The 18,660-nt window shown below is 31.1% G+C and overlaps 1 protein-coding gene across 9 annotated transcripts in view; it reads right to left on the bottom strand.

Annotated features, from left to right (window-relative positions):
- Nucleotides 1–6,158: 6,158 nt before the first annotated feature.
- The window catches only part of LOC106093800 (prominin-like protein), an 86,896-nt gene continuing 74,394 nt past the window's right edge, over nt 6,159–18,660 (bottom strand). For 5 of the 9 annotated variants that reach the window (XM_059360939.1, XM_059360966.1, XM_059360951.1 and 2 more), the window contains 4 exons: nt 18,482–18,603; nt 17,996–18,046; nt 15,662–15,802; nt 6,159–7,801 (listed from right to left, as the gene is read on the bottom strand). In XM_059360939.1, coding sequence (XP_059216922.1) covers nt 7,690–7,801; nt 15,662–15,802; nt 17,996–18,046; nt 18,482–18,603 — 426 coding nt within the window. In that variant the 3' untranslated portion in view covers nt 6,159–7,689. Of the gene's footprint in view, nt 7,802–13,611; nt 13,673–15,661; nt 15,803–17,995; nt 18,047–18,481; nt 18,604–18,660 lie in introns of all 9 variants that reach the window. The other 4 variants (XM_059360969.1, XM_059360977.1, XM_059360988.1 and 1 more) reach the window with 4 other exon arrangements.

Here is an 18,660-nt window from a genome sequence, read left to right as displayed (position 1 = left end):
ATATAATTGTTATTGTTTTGAGGGTTTTTTCTTCGTTTTTCTCTCACATCTTTTTTTTAATGAATTAGGTGCTCAAATATCGAATGAATGGTAACTTATGCTGCATTTTATTTTGTTTTTATATATAAAGGGAAGGGAAGGGGATATTCATCATCGTCTTAATTAAAAATTATGTTGTATTTTTATTTTACATTCCAAATACAGTTTCAGTGAAGATATTTCATTTCATGTGATTTCATTGATTTATACCTAAAATTCTTTTTTTTTCATTTTTTTTCGCTTTTTGTTTCAAACTTTTATTACCATTATAACGTAAAATTATTTTAATGTATGATCTGGGACTTGATGATGAGGTTCCTTATTTTTATAACTGCTAACAATTTGGCTTCCATTCCGTTTCTGTGACTTGGGATTGGAATTTGTGACCAATTTTTTGGGGAATTTTTATGTTTTTTTTTTTTTTCAGACATATAGAAATTTTTAGTGAGGAATTTTTTATTTGTTTTTAAGAAAAAGTATTTAAAAAAAAACTAATAAATAATGAAATACTGTTCAGTTAATTATAGATATTTCCAATCTATAAACTTTTTTTTGGTATTTCAATTATTCGCCAAAATTGTATTATTGTAGAATATTTGTACTTGTTTCTAAGAAAAAAAATTTTAAAAATTTAATTTTAATAGATTTAGATTTTCTAGAGATTTTTAGCTGGACAAGACCCGCTCCGCTGCGCCTTCTTTAACTCTCTAATATCTTTTTAGGGCGGGGACACTTCGCCCTGAATGTGGATATCGAATTCGTGCTACTGTGGCCTATGTCCGCCTATGACGCTGAAAAAATTTAAAGCGGTGGTTATCGCCTCTTAATGCTAGGGATAACCAGCATTAAGAGGGTACTATGCCATACATGGTCATGTAAAAATGGACTCCCCAAAGAGGTGTCGCACTGCGGCACGCCGTTCGGACTCGTCTATAAGAAAAGGTCCCCTATCGTTGATAAACTCAACTTGAATCGGAAAGCACTCATTGATGTGTGAGAATTTTGCCCCTGTTCGGTTTCTGGGCAAATTTTTACTCTACTCCCAATTGCCTTTCTATTGAGTCCCATGTTATCGTATTGGTAAATATTTCAGGTTTAGGGGGGAATTTCAGAGGTGGAGTGGCCACCCAGACACTTGACCCTTAAAGTAGACATAAGATTCGTGCTCTACTTTCAAAAACATTTTATATGAGCCCCATAATGGCATGGTCGGTAAATAAGTTCTATTTGAGGGTGGGGCAGACCCCAAGGTCTTTATTCTGAAAATTAGTATCAATATGCCGAATACTTTTCATTTGAGTCCCATATTGATATTCGTATTCTATTTTCCAATACCTTTCATTTGAATCCCATATTGTCCTATTTCTCCTTTCTGTCCATATTCGCAATCTACTCACGAACTCCTTTCATTTCTGGACCTATCTAAATCTGGACCGATATTTTTCAAAATCAATAGCGTTCGTCCTTGGACCAAAAAAAGAGACTTATGCAAAATTTTGCGAAAATCGGACAACAAACCTGTACATTGATTGCAAGAATACATGGACAGACAGACAGACGGATATAGCTAAATCGAATCAGGAAGTGACTCTTAGCCGATCCGTATACTTATCGATGGGTCTAGCTCTTCTCCGAGGATCTGAGGATTTCAGATCTCATGGGAATAAAAATTCCACATATTTTTCCCGATAGGGGTGATTAAAACTCCCTAGGAGTTTATTCCCAGAGAGTTTTCAGAATTGGGCTGAAAATGTCACGACGATCAAGAATATATATATTTTATGGGTTCTCAGACGCATATTTCGAGGTGTTACAAACAGAATGACGAAATTAGTATACCCCCATCCTATGGTGGAGGGTGTAAAAAGAAATTTGAAATATTTTTTTTTTTTTTTTACAATTATTTTCAAATTCCAGCCAATAAAAAACGAAGATACAGAGAATTTGCGTTTAAGAAATTTCAACCTTTAAGTTCAGAGAGATTTTACCAATAAATGCCATATAGCAATGGCTTTATCTTTTGAGTATTTTTTTGGTTTTTTATATCAATTTATTGGTCTATTTCGTGATGATTTTATCACATTTTGAGTATATCACATTAATGAGCTATAAATCATTGCAAAGAACATCACATCATCATCAAGCCAATGACCAGGACATACCTCTTTTTGTTCTTCTTTTTGCATTCGGATAAAAACATTTTTTTTTTAAATTCCATAATTGATGACTGGAAGAAGAAGAAGATTGCATACTTAAACAAAACATCCCAGCACCGCAAGAAGTTTTGGGAGAGTTTTGCTCTATGAAGCCTTCTTCTCAACTTCCTCTGATTTTGTTTTTCATTTACTTGGTAATTTCCTTTTCCATTTCCATATTTAATTTTCTAAATCTGTTCATATTATTTTTGTTTTTTTTTTAATTTTATTTTATTTCTGGTTTCCTACAAGTATTTGTTTTTTTTATATGCACATTCCTTTGGAACGCCTTAAATATACATCATGTATTTATATCTAATATTAAATACAACTATGGCTAATTCATAAAAACACACACAAAATCAAACGTATAGGGGGAGCAAGGGGGACTTATGTGGGGTAGTCATAAAGGAAGGGGTCAATAACCCAATAAATACAGATTAGAGTTTCTTTTCATAATGTCAAACATTGAATCAACTTCAAGTTGAATTCAAACATTTCCACTTGTATGCAATGTCCCATATTCTATAGTGAATTCGAAAAACTGAGATTAGATTAACCTCAACTTAAACATGATTTAGCACTTAAATCAAGTTGAAGGCTATCAGTCCCGATTGAATGCTGGAATGCGGCAAGGTTTGGCAACAACTGATAAGGCAATCCCATGGCAGCCGGTTGTAAGTACCAGATTGAGCCAATGAAATAGGTCCTTTATCGGCATGGATCTTGCGGATCCCACCGTTAAAAATCTCCGGGCCCGGACGATATATCCACAATTGTCCTTTGTAAGTGTTCTTCGACGCTTGTTCGTCTACTACGCAACCTTTTCAACCTTGCTTACCGTGCGGTCGTTTTTCCAGCGCGTTGGAAGGTTGCGAACGTTCAGCCCATCCCCAAGAAAGGTGGGGGGTATTACCGGCCAATTGCGATATGCTCAGCGCTCTCCAAGGTTATGGAGAGTATGGTTAACCATCATCTTGTCAGATACTTAGAGCCCAATGGCCTTCTTAGCGACAGACAGTATGGGTTTCGCAGAAATCGCTCTATGGAAGACCTTTAGGCATTTTTGTCGGAACGATGGAGTCGCTCTATCCACCACATTGGTGAGAGTAAGGTCGTGGCTCTGGATATCTCCAAGGCATTTGATAGGGTCTGGCACGATGCACTTTTGTCAAAGCTTGTCGTTTTTGGAGTCGGGAAGAGATCGCACTATACAAGTTGTTGTAGATGGGTTCTCATCAGATGAGTACACAATCACCACAGGTGTGCCACAAGGCTCTGTCTTTTCCCCTTCCCTTTTTCTTATTTTCATTGACGATCTATTGGGTCAGATTTCGAATCCAGTCTACTCATTGGCCGATGACAGTAGTCTGTGTCATTCATATTCATTCGACCATAGGCCCAGACCTCAAGAAATTGTGGAAAGGAGGCACATTATGGATGAGACACTCTCCCAGGATTTGTTGGCCATTTCCAACGGGGGTTGAATGAACAGAGTAGACTTTAACGCACAGAAGACGCAGTGCTGTGTCTTGTCTTACAAGCGATTCACTGACCCACTTCAATCGTCGATATCTATCGACGGTATACATATTGAATAGTCAGATGCTCTTGATGTTCTGGGCATGAAGATAAAGAAAAGAAGCACTCAAGTGTTTGGGCTTTCTGAAGCGCTGCAGGAAATATTTCACCTCTTCTGATCTTCTCAATATCTATACTACCTACATCAGGCCGAGGATAGTATACAACTCTCATAAATGGGCAGAAGCTCCAAACACATCCTTTGAGCTACTTGAACGGGTTCAACGGATTGGGGACAGTAGGGTACCCAACTCTATTGGTTCTCTTGAACACCGTCGGAATGTGGGTAGCGTTGCATTGCTCTATCGTTATTTTCATGACATGTGTTCCAGGAATATTCGACTTCTTATCCCTGACGTTAGGATGTTCACCAGGAATACAAGACTTGCCAGGAACTCACACCCTTTTGTAATTGATTGGCCAGTCGACCGAACCATGCTTTATCGCGGAAATTTTTTCGTGGAATCGACTTTCGGCTAATGTCTTTTCCACCGACATTGACGTTCAGAAGTTTAAGACAAATATCAACAAGTAAAGGCGTGCCAAGTTCGGCCGGGCCGAATCTTATATACCCTCCACCATGGATCGCATTTGTCGAGTTCTTTTCCCGTCATTTCTTCTTAGGCAAAAAAGGATAAAAGAAAAGATATGCTCTGCTATTAGAGCGATATCAAGATATGGTCCGGTGCGGACCACAATTAAATTATATGTTGGAGACCTGTGAGACCTTATATGTTGGAAAATGTCAGCCAATTCGAATAAGAATTGCGCCCTTTGAGGGCTCAAGAAGTAAAATAGAGAGATCGATTTATATGGAAGCTGTATCAGGCTATAGACCGATTCAGACCATAACAAACACGTATGTTGATGGTCCTGAAAGGATCCGTCGTACAAAATTTCATGCAAATCGGATAATAATTGCGCCCTCTACAAGCTCAAGAAGTCAAGTCCCCAGATCGGTTTATATGGCAACTATATCAGGTTATATACCGATTTGAACCATACTTGACACAGTTCTTGTATATCATAACAAAACACGCAAAATTTCATTCCAATCGGATAAGAATTGCGCCCTCTAGAGGCTCAAGAAGTTAAGACCCAAGATCGGTTTATATGACAGTTATATCAGGTTATATACCGATTTGAACCATACTTCGCACAGCCGTTAGATATCATAACAAAATACTTCGTGCAAAATTTCATTCACATCGGATAAGAATTGCGCCCTCTAGAGGCTCAAGAAATCAAGACCCAAGATCGGTTTATATGACAGTTATATCAGGTTATATACCGATTTGAACCATACTTCGCACAGCCGTTAGATATCATAACAAAATACTTCGTGCAAAATTTCATTCACATCGGATAAGAATTGCGCCCTCTAGAGGCTCAAGAAATCAAGGCCCAAGATCGGTTTATATGACATCCATATCAGGTTATATACCGATTTGAACCATACTTCGCACAGTCGTTAGATATCATAACAAAATACTTCGTGCAAAATTTCATTCAAATCGGATAAGAATTGCGCCTTCTAGAGGCTCGAGAAATCAAGACCCAAGATCGGTATATCAAATATGTGAACCATATTTGGCTCAGTTGTTGGATGTCATAACAAAACACGTCGTGCAAAATTTCATTCCAATCGGATAAGAATTGCGCCTTCTAGAGGCTCTAGAAGTCAAGACCCAAGATCGGTTTATATGGCAGCTATATCAAAACATGGACCGATATGGCCCATTTACAATCCCAACCGACCTACACTAATAGAAAGTATTTGTGCAAAATTTCAAGCGGCTAGCTTTACTCCTTCAAAAGTTGGCGCGCTTTCTACAGACAGACGGACATGGCTAAATCGACATAAAATGTCACGACGATAGAGAATATATATGGGGTCTCAGACGAATTTCGAGTAGTTACAAACAGAATGACGAAATTAGTAAACCCTTATCCTATGATGGAGGGTATAATAAACACTACTCGCTCTTCCCCCCTCCAACCCTTAACTTTCCTAATTGCCAACGCAATGCACTGCATATATAGGGGGGACATTCCCTGCGTGTTGGTTACTTGAAAAAAAAAATTTTTTTCTCTAATACAAATTGTCTCCAGAAGCAGGAGTCCATTTTTCAAGAAGACATCGCCTTCAACTGAATAAATGTTTGAATTCACTTGGGAAAAGTATGAAAAAACTATGAATTTTTCTTTTTAAAAAAAATTATTAAAATGGTAAGGAAGATTTCAAGGGTTTGAAAAAAGACTAACTGTATTTAAGGGTATGGTATGCTATTATGTTTTGTGATGTTTTTATTTAAAAAAAAATCATAAAATTCTTAAAAGAAATTTCTGTTTTGTATTTTTATTTTCTTATTTGTTGATTGGTTTTAAATTTTTTGTTTTGTTTTTTGATTCGTTTAACAATTTCATAAATAATTAAATGCATATTATCTTCATTATCGTTTTGGTATTTTCTTCAATTTTTTCTCTCGCTTTCTCTCTATTTTAAAACATTTTCTTTGTTTTTTTTTCCTCATCATTTTGTTTTTGTGGTTTTGTCGTTTTTGTTTTGTTTAAAAAAAAAAAAAGAAATTCTAACTCATAAAAAAAGTTTTACAGTCTCACTGATTAATAATAATTAATTAATTAAAGATAATAATAGTAATAGTAATAATCATAAAAATAATGTTGTATAATTAGAATTAGAGTTTGGAGTTCTTCTACAGCTGCAGACCAAATAAACAAAGGGAATAAAAACGCCTTGAGGATTGCAGCTGAGAATTGTTTTTTGTTTTTGTTTTTAGTTTTTTGTTTGTTTTGTATTTCTTAAGGAGAAGTAGGAGTAGGGGGTGGGGGTGGGGAGCATAGGTATATCTGAAAACATTTTGGGTCTATCTAAAAGTAGTTGGTACTAAAATTTAATTGAGAATTGAAATTTCAATTTTAAAGCTGTTGTCTTCACAATAAACAAACACTAACTCATATATGTATGTATATGTAGGTATTGTGTAGTATGTGTAATTGCATAACATTCGGCAAATGTCATTGGCTACAATAGTCGTAGTCGTCGTAGTAGTGGTGGTGTGGTAATAGGTGTCTATGTCTTATTACTTCTAAGAACACAGAGACGACTCTCTTTGTCGTTCTGGAGGAATCTCTCAAATTTATGTGAAAAAACTCTATGGTCGTTCTGTAACACACTGCACTTTTACTAACACACTCATCCTCTCTCACTCTCTCTCTCTCTCTATGACTGGTGGAGAGGTGGCTAGGCCAATCAACATACGTTTACAATATTTTTGTCATTTATACGTACATAATCGATTCAAAAAATGGAAATATATGCATGTATGTGTATGTATGTATGTTTGTTTGTATGTTTGCATGTTTATAATAGAGCTGCTATAAAGCCTAACTATATCATCCTAACGTCATTATCATCATAATCCTCTGCCGACTAATTCTGCAAAATTCAGAAGATTATGAACAAAGTTTAACAGACAAATTCAAAAAAATTATTAAAAAAAAAACTAAACAAATGATTCGTATAATACTAGATAATATATGTATGTATGCATGTATGTATATTGTAAAAGGACTTGTTTTGATGAATGCTGCTGCTGCTGTTGGCTGCTGGTTACTGTTGTTAATCGTCGTCTTCTTTTGGAGTTTCCTAAGAGTTTCTTTCTTTTTTGATTCTCATTAACATGAAGGAACAAAATTTGACTACATTTTTCCTTCCTTGCATCGTTGTCATCATCCATCATCATCATCAACATAATCATCATCATCATCACTATTGCCATCTTTTGCTTCTCTCGTTAATGTTGTCTCATGAGAATGCATCAGCTTAAAACTGAATTTCAATATAGATCACTTAGTCCTGATCCGAGGCGCCCGGATAGTAATATGGTGGTGGGCGTTCGTATTCAGATGCTGGTGGTGCCATTGGTGGGTTTTGGTATCGGGGTGGTCCTCCATCCCAGTGTCTAAAGGTGGGAGAAAAAAACAACACAACACAAATTAATAGACATTCTTTCTTGGTGGCATAAACACAAAAGAAGATTTACAATAGTTTTATATGGGATACTCCATAGCAAAGGCGACAAATCAGTTTTAAACATTAGCAAGCAAAATTATGTTTTTTTTTTAAGAATAAAACTTTGTAATCATGCAGGCAATGGAATAGCACAATTTATGTTAATTAATTTTTTTCATTATTTTTCTAATAGGAAAAAACTTCATATTCGTACAGGCAATACAATCAATGCACTTTTTGTATTTTTCGATACATAAAAATGCAAAATTTTTCAATATAAATAAATATAAAAAAACATATATATAAATAAAATTTTAGAAAATATTACTTATAATATGTATTATAAAATATTAAACAATTGTAAAAATATTTTAAACGTTTTTAAAGATTTTTTAAATTTGTTAAAAAGATTTTTTTATAAATAATTTTAATTTATTTTAGAAATTATTAAAAAACAGTAAGAAAAAAATATTTTGAAAAATATTTTATTTCAAAATAAAGAAAAGAAAAAAATATTTTATTTCAAAATATTTTTTTTTATTTTTTCTTACTATTTTTTTTTCTTTAACTATTTTTTCTTTTTTTATAATTTCTAAAACAAATCAAATAAATAATTTTTAAAAAAATATTTTTAACAAATTTAAAAAATCTTTAAAAAAATTTTAAAATATTTATTAGAAAATTTTAAAATATTATAATATATCATATAAATATAAATTATTAAATTTTTTTTTTTCTAAATTTTTATTAGTTATTTTTTAAGTTTTAATTTTTGAAAATAATAATTATTTTTTGTTAAATAATTTTAATTAAAAAAAAAAATAAAATTATTTAAAACTGTTTTTTTTATTTTTAATTTTTTATAATTTTTAAAATAACTTTATTTCATTTTTTTTTTGAAATTTTTTAACTAATAATTATTTTCGTTTTTTAATAATTTTAATTTTTAAAACAAGAAGAAATGTTTTTTAATTAATCGTTTTTCTTTAATAATTTCTAAAATTATTATAAATTATTTTTAAAATTAGTTTAAAAATAATTAAAAAAACTATTAATTTTTTGAAATTGTTTGAAAAAATATTTCTATTTGTTTTAAAAATTCAAATTATTAAAAAAAAAAATTATTACTTTAAAAAATTCTAAAGAATATTTAAAAAAAATTTTTAAAATAAAATAATTTTAAAAATTATAAAAAATTAAAACAATAATAACTAAAAAATATTTATAAAATAATTTTATAAAAAGTAATTTAAAAAATCATTTTAAAACATATGTGAATAAAAAATTAAAAAAATTGTTAGACAAATTTAAAAAAAAAAACAATTAAAAAAATAAAAAAAAATTAAAAAATTAAAAAACAAATAAAAAAACATAAAAAATAAATAAATTTAAAAAGTAAAGAAATTAAAAAAAAAATAAATAAAATAATTTAAAAAAAATAAATAAAAAAATAAATAAAAAAAACATAAATAAAAAAAAATAAATAAAAAAAAATAAATAAAAAAATTAGAAACAAACTTCAATTTTTTCTTTAAATATTTTTGAATTTAAAATTTTTTTAATATGTTTAATTATATTTTTCAAAATATTTCTTAGAATATTTTTTATATAATTATAAATATTCTTTATATAAATAATTCAAAAAAAATATATTAAAAAATTAAAACAAAATATTTAAAAACAAATTAAAAATAAAAGAAACTTAAACAATTTAAAAAATAAACAAACTTAAAAGGTAAAAAAATTAAAAAAATTAATAAATAAAAAAAAAAAACAATTATTAAAATAAAAAAAAAAATTTAAAAATTAAAAAACAAAAAAAGAAATTAAAAAATTAACAAAAAAAAATAAATTAAAAAATTAAAAATAAACTTCAATTATTCCTTTAAATATTTTTGAATTTTTAATTTTTTTTTTTTATATTTTTTAATATTTAAAAAATATTTTTAAAATGTTTCTTAGAATGTTTCTTATATAAATATAAATATTCTTTATATAAATATTTAAAAATTAAAACAAAATATTTTAAAATATTTGGCAAAAAAAATAAAAAAAAATTTAAAAAATAAAAAATAAAAAAATAAAAAAACTAAAAAAAATTAAAAAATTTAAAAAATAAATAAATTTAAAAAGTAAACAAATTAAAAAATGTTAAAAAAAATAAAAAAATTAAAAAATAAATTTTTTTTTTTTAAAAAAGTTAAATTAAAAAAATTTTTTTTAAAAAAGTTAAATTAAAAAAATTTAAAAAAAAAAATAAATAAAAAAAATTAACAAAAAAAATAAATAAAAAATTAAAAATAAACTTCAATTATTTCTTTAAATATTTTTGAATTTTTAATTGTCTTTTTTTTTAATATTTTTAATAATATTTTATATATTTTTCAAAATATTTCTTAGAATATTTTTTATATAAATATTCTTTATATAAATATTAAAAAAAAAAATATATTAAAAAATTAAAACAAAATATTTTAAAAAATATTAAAAAAATATATATTTTAAAATACTTGGCACCACACCAAACCCGTCAGTAGGACCTGTCAACATTAAAATAGGATTTTTGTTTTTCTATTTGTAATTGATACAGAGATCCCTACGGTCTGCAGCCGGGCAAATACCGATTGTTTGTTTTTCAAAATATCTTTTTAAACATTTTAAAAAAATATTTGAATAGTTGTTACAAAAAAGTTTTTGAAAAAAAATATTTTAAGAAAATATTTGAAAAATATTTTAAAAAATGTTTTAAAGCACATATATTTTATATACATTAAAAAAATATTTAAAAAAAAAATACTAAAAACAGGGAAATAGTTCTCTAATTCCCTTTTATTGCATTTTCAATAATTTTTTTTAATAAAAAAAATTGCAATTTTATCTTTAGGAAAAATACACTGAAATTTTGTCTTTAAATGGATTTCTTTAAGAAAATTTCATGGAAATTTTTTCTTTAGCGAAAATTTCATGGAAATTTTTTCTTTAGCGAAAATTTCATGGAATTTTTTTCTTTAGCGAAAATTACATGGACATTTTTTCTTTAGCGAAAATTTCATGGAAATTTTGTCTTTAGAGAAAATTTCATGGAAATTTTGTCTTTAGAGAAAATTTCATGGAAATTTTTTGTCTTTAGAGAAAATTTCATGGAAATGTTGTCTTCGGAGGAAATTTTTCTTTAGAGAAAATTTCATGGATATTTTCTCTCAATTTCTTTAAAACTGCGCATTTAGCTCAACTCTCACTGGAAGTCTATAGGAATTACAACTCACTGAAAAGTATGCTTGCTGCCCACTTTGCATGGAATGTCCCATATATGTATACACATATACATATAATAAATATGTACATTTCAGTTGTATTTTTTTATCTACAATATTTCCACATCCATGGGATAGGAGCATGTAGGATGATTATGAGTTAGCCAACATTGATAGAAGGAGATTACAACAATTATTATTATGCACTACATAATGGACATTGTTCTTTATTTATGTTTATTTATGGGAATAATGAATGAAATGTTTGTTTGTTTGTTTTTTAGTAGACTATTTCCTATGGTCATTCATTTTCTGGGTTATTTTTACAAGACCACAAAAGTACTATGATGGTGGGTGGTTGATTGGGTTTTTTTTCTCCACTGCTTCTACGCGTACACATAGCAATGGTTTTCATTTTACAAAGACTTTTTAACAACAACAAAGACAAAAATGAGGAAAAATGTTTGAGTGTTGAATGAGATGTGGAAGTATATAATGTGATGCTTATAGTTTTTGAATATTTTTTTTAAGTTTTTCCTTATTTGTATCCAAATATACTTGGTTGTCAATTAGTTTACTTTATGATCGTGGCTCACGTTTAATAGACAACCTTAGTGTTTTTTTTTTATCATAATTAACGCCTTAATTAATCAAAGAGCATCGCTCTCGTTCATCACCACTTGGGTGTTAAATGAGAAACCAGTTTGTTTTTAGAGCTATTCTATATTGGTGGACAAAGTGGTTAATTAGTTTTCAAGTTTAATGACAATTTTCGGACAAGTTTTTTTTTTTTTAAATTTAAAAAAAAAAAATGATTTACAACGATCTATCATTGACCATGACACGTTTCATATCAGCATACACACACAGATATGATTTGGACAGAAAGAGATAGCAACAATAATACACAGCAATTGGTGATTGCTCAATTGATGATTGCAAGTTGATTGGTTAGGTGCTCTTGTTATTAGAATTGAAGAAGCGCAGTTGACAACACAAAAATAAAATAAAAGCAACAATAATGAATTATTGAATAAATGAAGTGATTTCAATCTACATACCTTCTAAAGCAATAGAGACATAAAGACATCTTTTTTAGTTATATTAAATCAGTTTACTTAAAATTAAAGATTTTTTCCTTGATTTAAGCAGTTTTGTAAAGATTTCGTGTCAAAATAAGTATGCCTTCAAATCGGATAAGAATTGCTACCTCTAGAGGCTCAAGAGTTATGATCGGGAGATCAGTTTATATTGAAGCTATATCAGGTTGTGAAGCGATTTGGGCTATACTTTGCGCAGTTGTTGCTAAATTTCAGCTAAATCGAATAATAATTGCCCTCTAGAGGCTCACGAAGTTAAGATCCGAGATCGGATTATATGGAAGGTATATCAGGTTATGAAACGATTTGGACCATACTTAGCACAGTCAAATAAAACACTTTCAGCCAAATCGGATAAGAATTGCGCCCTCTAGAGGCGGTGGTTTTCCAATGCTGGCAACATTTGTCAGGTACTATGCCATGTAAAAACTTTTCTCCAAAGAGGTGTCGCCCTGCGGTACGCCGTTCGGACTCGGCTTTAAAATGGAGACCCCCATATCATTGAGCTTAAAGCTTGAATCGGACTGCACTCATTAATGTGTGGGAAGTTTGCCCCTACCTGTTCCTTAGTGGAATGTTCATGGGCAAAATTTGCAATGGATCTTTTAGACTTCGATTTGAGATAAAAATGATTTAATATCAAGTAAAAAATGTTCACCCAAGGAAATTTTCCTTAAAAAATTGGAAAACTATTTTTTTGGAAAATGGGATTTTGAAAGGATTTTGACAATGACTGCGATTTTTGTCTTTAAATTTGATTTTGGTCTTAAAAATGGGACGCAAAGTATATTGTAAACTTTTATTCAAGTTAAAAATTCTTTAATATCAAGCAAAAAATCGTTGATCAAAGGAAATTTTTATTTAAAAAGTTGGAAAATTTTACTTTTTATAAAAAAATGTTTGCAATGAAGTTTTGTCTTTAAATTTGATCCAGGTAAAAAAAATCTCTCACCAAATGAAATGTTTCCAAAACGACGATACGCTTTTCTTCTATCTGCCCATATTCTTTTCTAATTATTTTAGTTTTTCTTGTAATTATTTTGATATTCCACAGTTTTCCCGTTTTTTCTAACGGAATTTCCAATGTACTAAACTTTTGATGTCCTCATGTCTTTAGTGTTAGGAAGCATGTTACTTACTTTCAATGACATATTGCTCAATGAGTTTGAATGTTTTTTTTTTAACAACACATTACATAACATCAAAAAAATAAAGTAATGAGTTTTTATGAAAAGGAAAAAGTTGTTTAAATCTCACACTTTAAAATTTTCTTTGGGTTAATATCACACATCACAAAAACAAACAGATTACACAGGAAAAGAAGAAGTTAAAAGTAAAATTTAGCAGCACAACGTATAGGAGTTTTTGGTTGTGTGTGCTACCGGTTTTAGTGATTCAATCAATACCTAAAAGAAACCATCCGCCGTCAGTGCTTTTGGCCTTGTATCAATAGCCCCAACCATACTTCTAAATTTTAGAAAAACCAAAAAAAACAGGGGGGTTAAAATTATATGTAAAAATAAAAAAAAAAATATATGGTATGTATATATGTTATTCTAAACAAAGACACTTTTCTAAAAATCCAGATTAACAACAAAAAAATCACTCAATAGCTAGTAACACTGTGTGTGCAAAAATGTATTTTCAAAAAAAATCTTACAATATTTCGATTTTAAAATATTTTCTCACTAAGTTTGCTGGGACATGTTTAAGATCAGAAAATTTGAGTAACTGAGTAACTATTAAAATCAATGATTAGTGCAACTCTGATTTAGAGTATGTTATTAGTTTGCGCCATTTTTTCTTTATTTGTGTGTGTAATGGTTCTTAAGAATAATGCACACACACAACCAAAACGCGTTAACATACAGTGCACTTTGACTCAACTGTTTGCTGTACACTACCTGGGTTAATATATCTTGGGTGGTAGTGAGTTGTATGAGAAAAGTAGCAGCGACCAGTGTTGCCATCAATTTTTGGTAGGTTTTTCCATCATATAAATACCAAATTAATTACTGAAAAAATCGTCGATGATAACTTAAAACTCGTTTCTGTGTAATCGTTAAGAGTGCAAAACTAAACCATGGTTGTCGAGGGGCCAACTACTGTTGCAAAGGTCTCACTACTTCAAATTTCAGTAAAACCGACATAAGTTCTGACATTGACTGTAACTGGTAGAAATTTTTAGAGATTTCTTCCAAATTTCATAAATCCTGGATAGGAAATGCTAGGAAATCTTTAAACGTTAGAATATAGAATGATTTCGATAAAATGACGGACGGACATGTGTAGATCCTACATGAATATCAACGATCTAGCACTTCGTAGCGTTGAAAATGTATAATTTGATGTGTTCCGAATGGAATAGCAAAATGGCTAACACTTCGGTGGTGGGTTTAAAAACATATGCCACATTTTTGGCTTGTAAAACATTTGGTAGAATTTTTCTTAAATTTTGGTAGGAAATAATTTTCTTGAGTGGCAACACTGGCAGCGACATGTCGCTGCATCAGCGGATTTCGCGCCCGGCACGGGATAGCTGTGAGCACCACACAGACCGGAACATTGAGGTCCGATCTGAGTGGTGTTCATTGCTGTCACGAGAAGATAAGCCGCGAGCTTTCGGGCGCGTCCACAGGTTGTGGATAGTGAAATGCACCATATGGAGAAGCTGCAACGACAGTTGCGAACAATCAGTGCACTTCTTATTCAGCTTTTTACGGTACACTATCTGGTAATTATGTCATGAGTACTACTTTCCTAATCCCATGGCAGCCGGTTGTACGTACCGGATTGACCCGATGAAGTTCCTCATCGGCAAGGGCTGTCGCCACTTTGTATAACACACTGCTACAACAACAACTACTACTTTTCCGCCTATTTTTAGCCAACGTTTTTTATATGGAGTTTGACAGCATTCAGCTCGAAAAGCTAAACAGAATTCCCCGATTTAGGCTAATAACAAATATTCCAGCAAACTTTGTGAAAAAATGTGCGGGTAATAAAAAAAATAAACTTAAGCCTTTAAAAATTTTGTTGCACCCACAGTGTTAATTGTTTAATTATAAGATTATTATAGCAATTAGATATCAAAAGACTAGGATTCCATATATGTAAATAAATAAACAAAAATAAACATTAATAAGTCAATCTATTTTTATAATAAAGAAGAAAAACAATACAACTAATCAGAAGCCATGGCATCAAGCTGTTAATAACCATTTAACCAATAAAAACATTCCGAATTTGTTGTTGTTATAAATCCAAATACTATGTAATAAGTAATAGACGAAGAACGACGACGACGACAACAAGGACGCCAATGCTTTTGTTTTTTATATAACTTTATGGATTTATTTGGCTTGGGAGCAGGAGGGGAGTAGGTGGTAGTTTTAAATGCATTTATGGCTGCAACAGTATGAGAGAGAATAACTATAATACAACAACATTACTTACTTGGGCGCCATGTCACTGTAACGTGTATCACGCACACCAGCTGCTGCCGGTGAGATTCCATGTGATGTGGAGACTACGGGATCTTCATAATAATCGCGTCGTCTACGATCTTTATTTTTGCGTCGTTTATTCTTGGGACCACTGGAGTGGTGGGATACAAATATCCAAGAGTTTTATAGTAGAGAGTATAAGTGTGAGAGAGAGCGAGACGACACACGTATACGATACGACACACCCCATATATAGAAGGACAAAAACACAACACAGAAAAGAAAATATGCAATGAAATATAAATAAATAATTAAATAAATAAAGAAATATTTTAAAGATGATTAAATCGATGAGAGATAGTACAAGATTGAATGAGAGTTATAGTATATATGTATGTATGTTTGTATGTATAATGGAGAACTTAGCATATAAACTTATAACAAGAATCAAGAACAATTTCGAAAACGGCAATTTAGGCCAGATCTAAGCGAAAAACAAAACTCAAACTAAAAAAAATAATTTACAAATCATTTCCAAAACCAGTGCCAATTTAAAATGGTTGATTATAAACTACAAGGGAAAAAAGCTTCATCAACAGGAGAAATAGACAAGAAAAAGTATCGTACCCTACAACACGTATCATGGGATAATCATATTTTAAGATGTTATCAAGGTGATCCAGTGTTGCCATATTGCACAGCAAAAGTACATGCATCTTTATAATTGTAAAATTATTTTTGATACGTGAAAAATGCTTAATTGTGCCTTAAATAAGGCAAACAAAAGTGGAACAAGTGCATATCGATACTTGTTCACTTTATTTTGATTTTAGAAGTAAAATAATGCAAAACATATGCTTCATGGAAAACTTTGAAGCTGTTTTATACTGTTGTGTAGGCTTTTATTGATTCATCTGAATTTTTTGACTTGTTTGTGTCGATAAAAATTAGCGTTGCCACATGGCAACCCCAGAGCTGTTAGGCCACCGTATTTTTTAATCCTTTACCATAGCATTGGAGTATACTAACTTCGTCATTCCGTTAGTAACCCGTGAGAATATTGGTCCAAAATGCCTTAAAGTATGCAGGCTAACTGGCACGAAGTGCTATCAAGTTCCCAATGTATATATCAGTCCAACTAGAAATGACAGCTACATGATATTTTTATACCCTCCACCATAGAATTGGGATATACTAATTTCGTCATTCTGTTTGTAACGCCTCGAAATATTCGTCTAAGACCCCATAAAGTATATTATTCTTGATCGACATAACATTTCAAGTCGATCTGGCCATGTCCGTCCGTCTGGCCGTCCGTTCGTCTGTCTGTCGAAAGCACGCTAAATTTCCAAAGAGTAAAGCTAGCCTCTTGAAATTTTGCACAAAAACTTCTTATTAGTATAGGTCGGATTGAAAATGGGCCATATTGGTCCATGTTATAAACCAATCTTGGATCTTCTTAAGCCTCTGGAGGGCGCAATTCTTATCCGAATTGGCTGAAATTTGGCATGACGTGTTTTGCTATGACTTCCAACAACTATGCCAAGTATGGTTCAAATCGCTCTACACCTGTCACATTAACCGATCTGGGATCTTGACTTCTTGAGCCTCTAGAAGGCGTAATTATTATCAAATTCGGAGCCATAAAAGCTTTATTCATTACCCGATTCCGTTGAAATTTGCAACAGTGGGTTATTTTAAGCCTCCCGACATCTGACACAAATATGGTTCAGATCGGACTATATTTAGATACAGCTGCCATAAATACCGATCTCCCGATAAAGGGTCTGAAGGTCATAAAAGCTTTATTTTTTATTCGATTTCATCGAAATTTGGCATAGTGCGCAGTTTAAAGCCTCCCAACATCTAACCTAAATATGGTACAGATCGGACCATATTTAGTTATAGCTGTCATATAGACGGATCTCCCGATTAAGGGTCTGAAGCCCATAAAAACTTTATTTTTTAACCAATTTCGCTAGAATTTGAAACATTGAGTTATTTTTAGCCTTCTGACTCCCGACCTAAATGTCGTTCAGATCGGCCTATTTTTTTGTGTAGCTGTCATATAGACCGATCTGCCGATAAGGGGTCTGAAGCCAATAAAAGCTTTATTTAATACCCGATTTCGTTGAAATTTGAAACAGTGAGTAGGTTAAGACCTGCCAACATATATTAAATATATATTTAATTTTTCCCTTGGTTATTATCGTTTTCTTGCCTTTTTTTCCCCCCAGGTATTCTTTGAAGCTTTAATCCTTTTGTATCAACAAAAAAAAAAATTGTATAATAAATATGTGCATATGATTTAGGTATCTTCAGAACATGAACAAAAATAACTTACTTTGACAATGGAATGTGATCACGTTCACTGTATGCATCATACAAATACTCCCTGAAAAGTGGTCCATTATTGATTTTCACAAGAAACAAACAGTTAAAAAAATGTTAATATGAAAATTAAAAATAAAAATAAAATAGAACGAAACGTAACGTAACGGAACAGTACAGAACAGGTGTTGGAATGTTTAAAATAGAGTGGTGAGTTAAGTAAGAGGAATCTTTGCTATTCCAAAAACAAAATCGATAATGGACAAAGAAAATCAATCAAACACAAGCTACTGGAAAACGAAATAAATGATGCGCCAACACAAAACAAGCTTAAAAACGGCATTCATTCACTATTCTCTAAGAAGGCCAGCAGTTGGTATATAAGACAACTTTTTATAAACCTCTCTTTTATAAAAATTTTTAGTTTAGGGGAGGTGGGGTGATATGGAAAAATGTCTTGAATAAAATTTTTTTGAAAGGAGATGGTTAATGCACTTACGATTCAACCAAGGGGCCGGGATAGGGGTCGGATTTTTGATATAAACTGGACAATTTGACGGCCACAATTAGGGTGGGCAGGAAGAGCAGCACACACCAGAATACTCCAGCCCAGAAACCATTCTAAAAAAAAGACACAATTAATAATAAAGAACACATTCACAAAATATGTGTTTTTAA

The sequence above is a fragment of the Stomoxys calcitrans genome, chromosome 1 (genome assembly GCF_963082655.1).
Source record: "Stomoxys calcitrans chromosome 1, idStoCalc2.1, whole genome shotgun sequence".
Taxonomy (NCBI): Eukaryota; Metazoa; Arthropoda; class Insecta; order Diptera; family Muscidae; genus Stomoxys; species Stomoxys calcitrans.
Note: the sequence above shows the minus strand (reverse complement) of the source record. Positions and strands in the feature narration are given on the sequence as shown.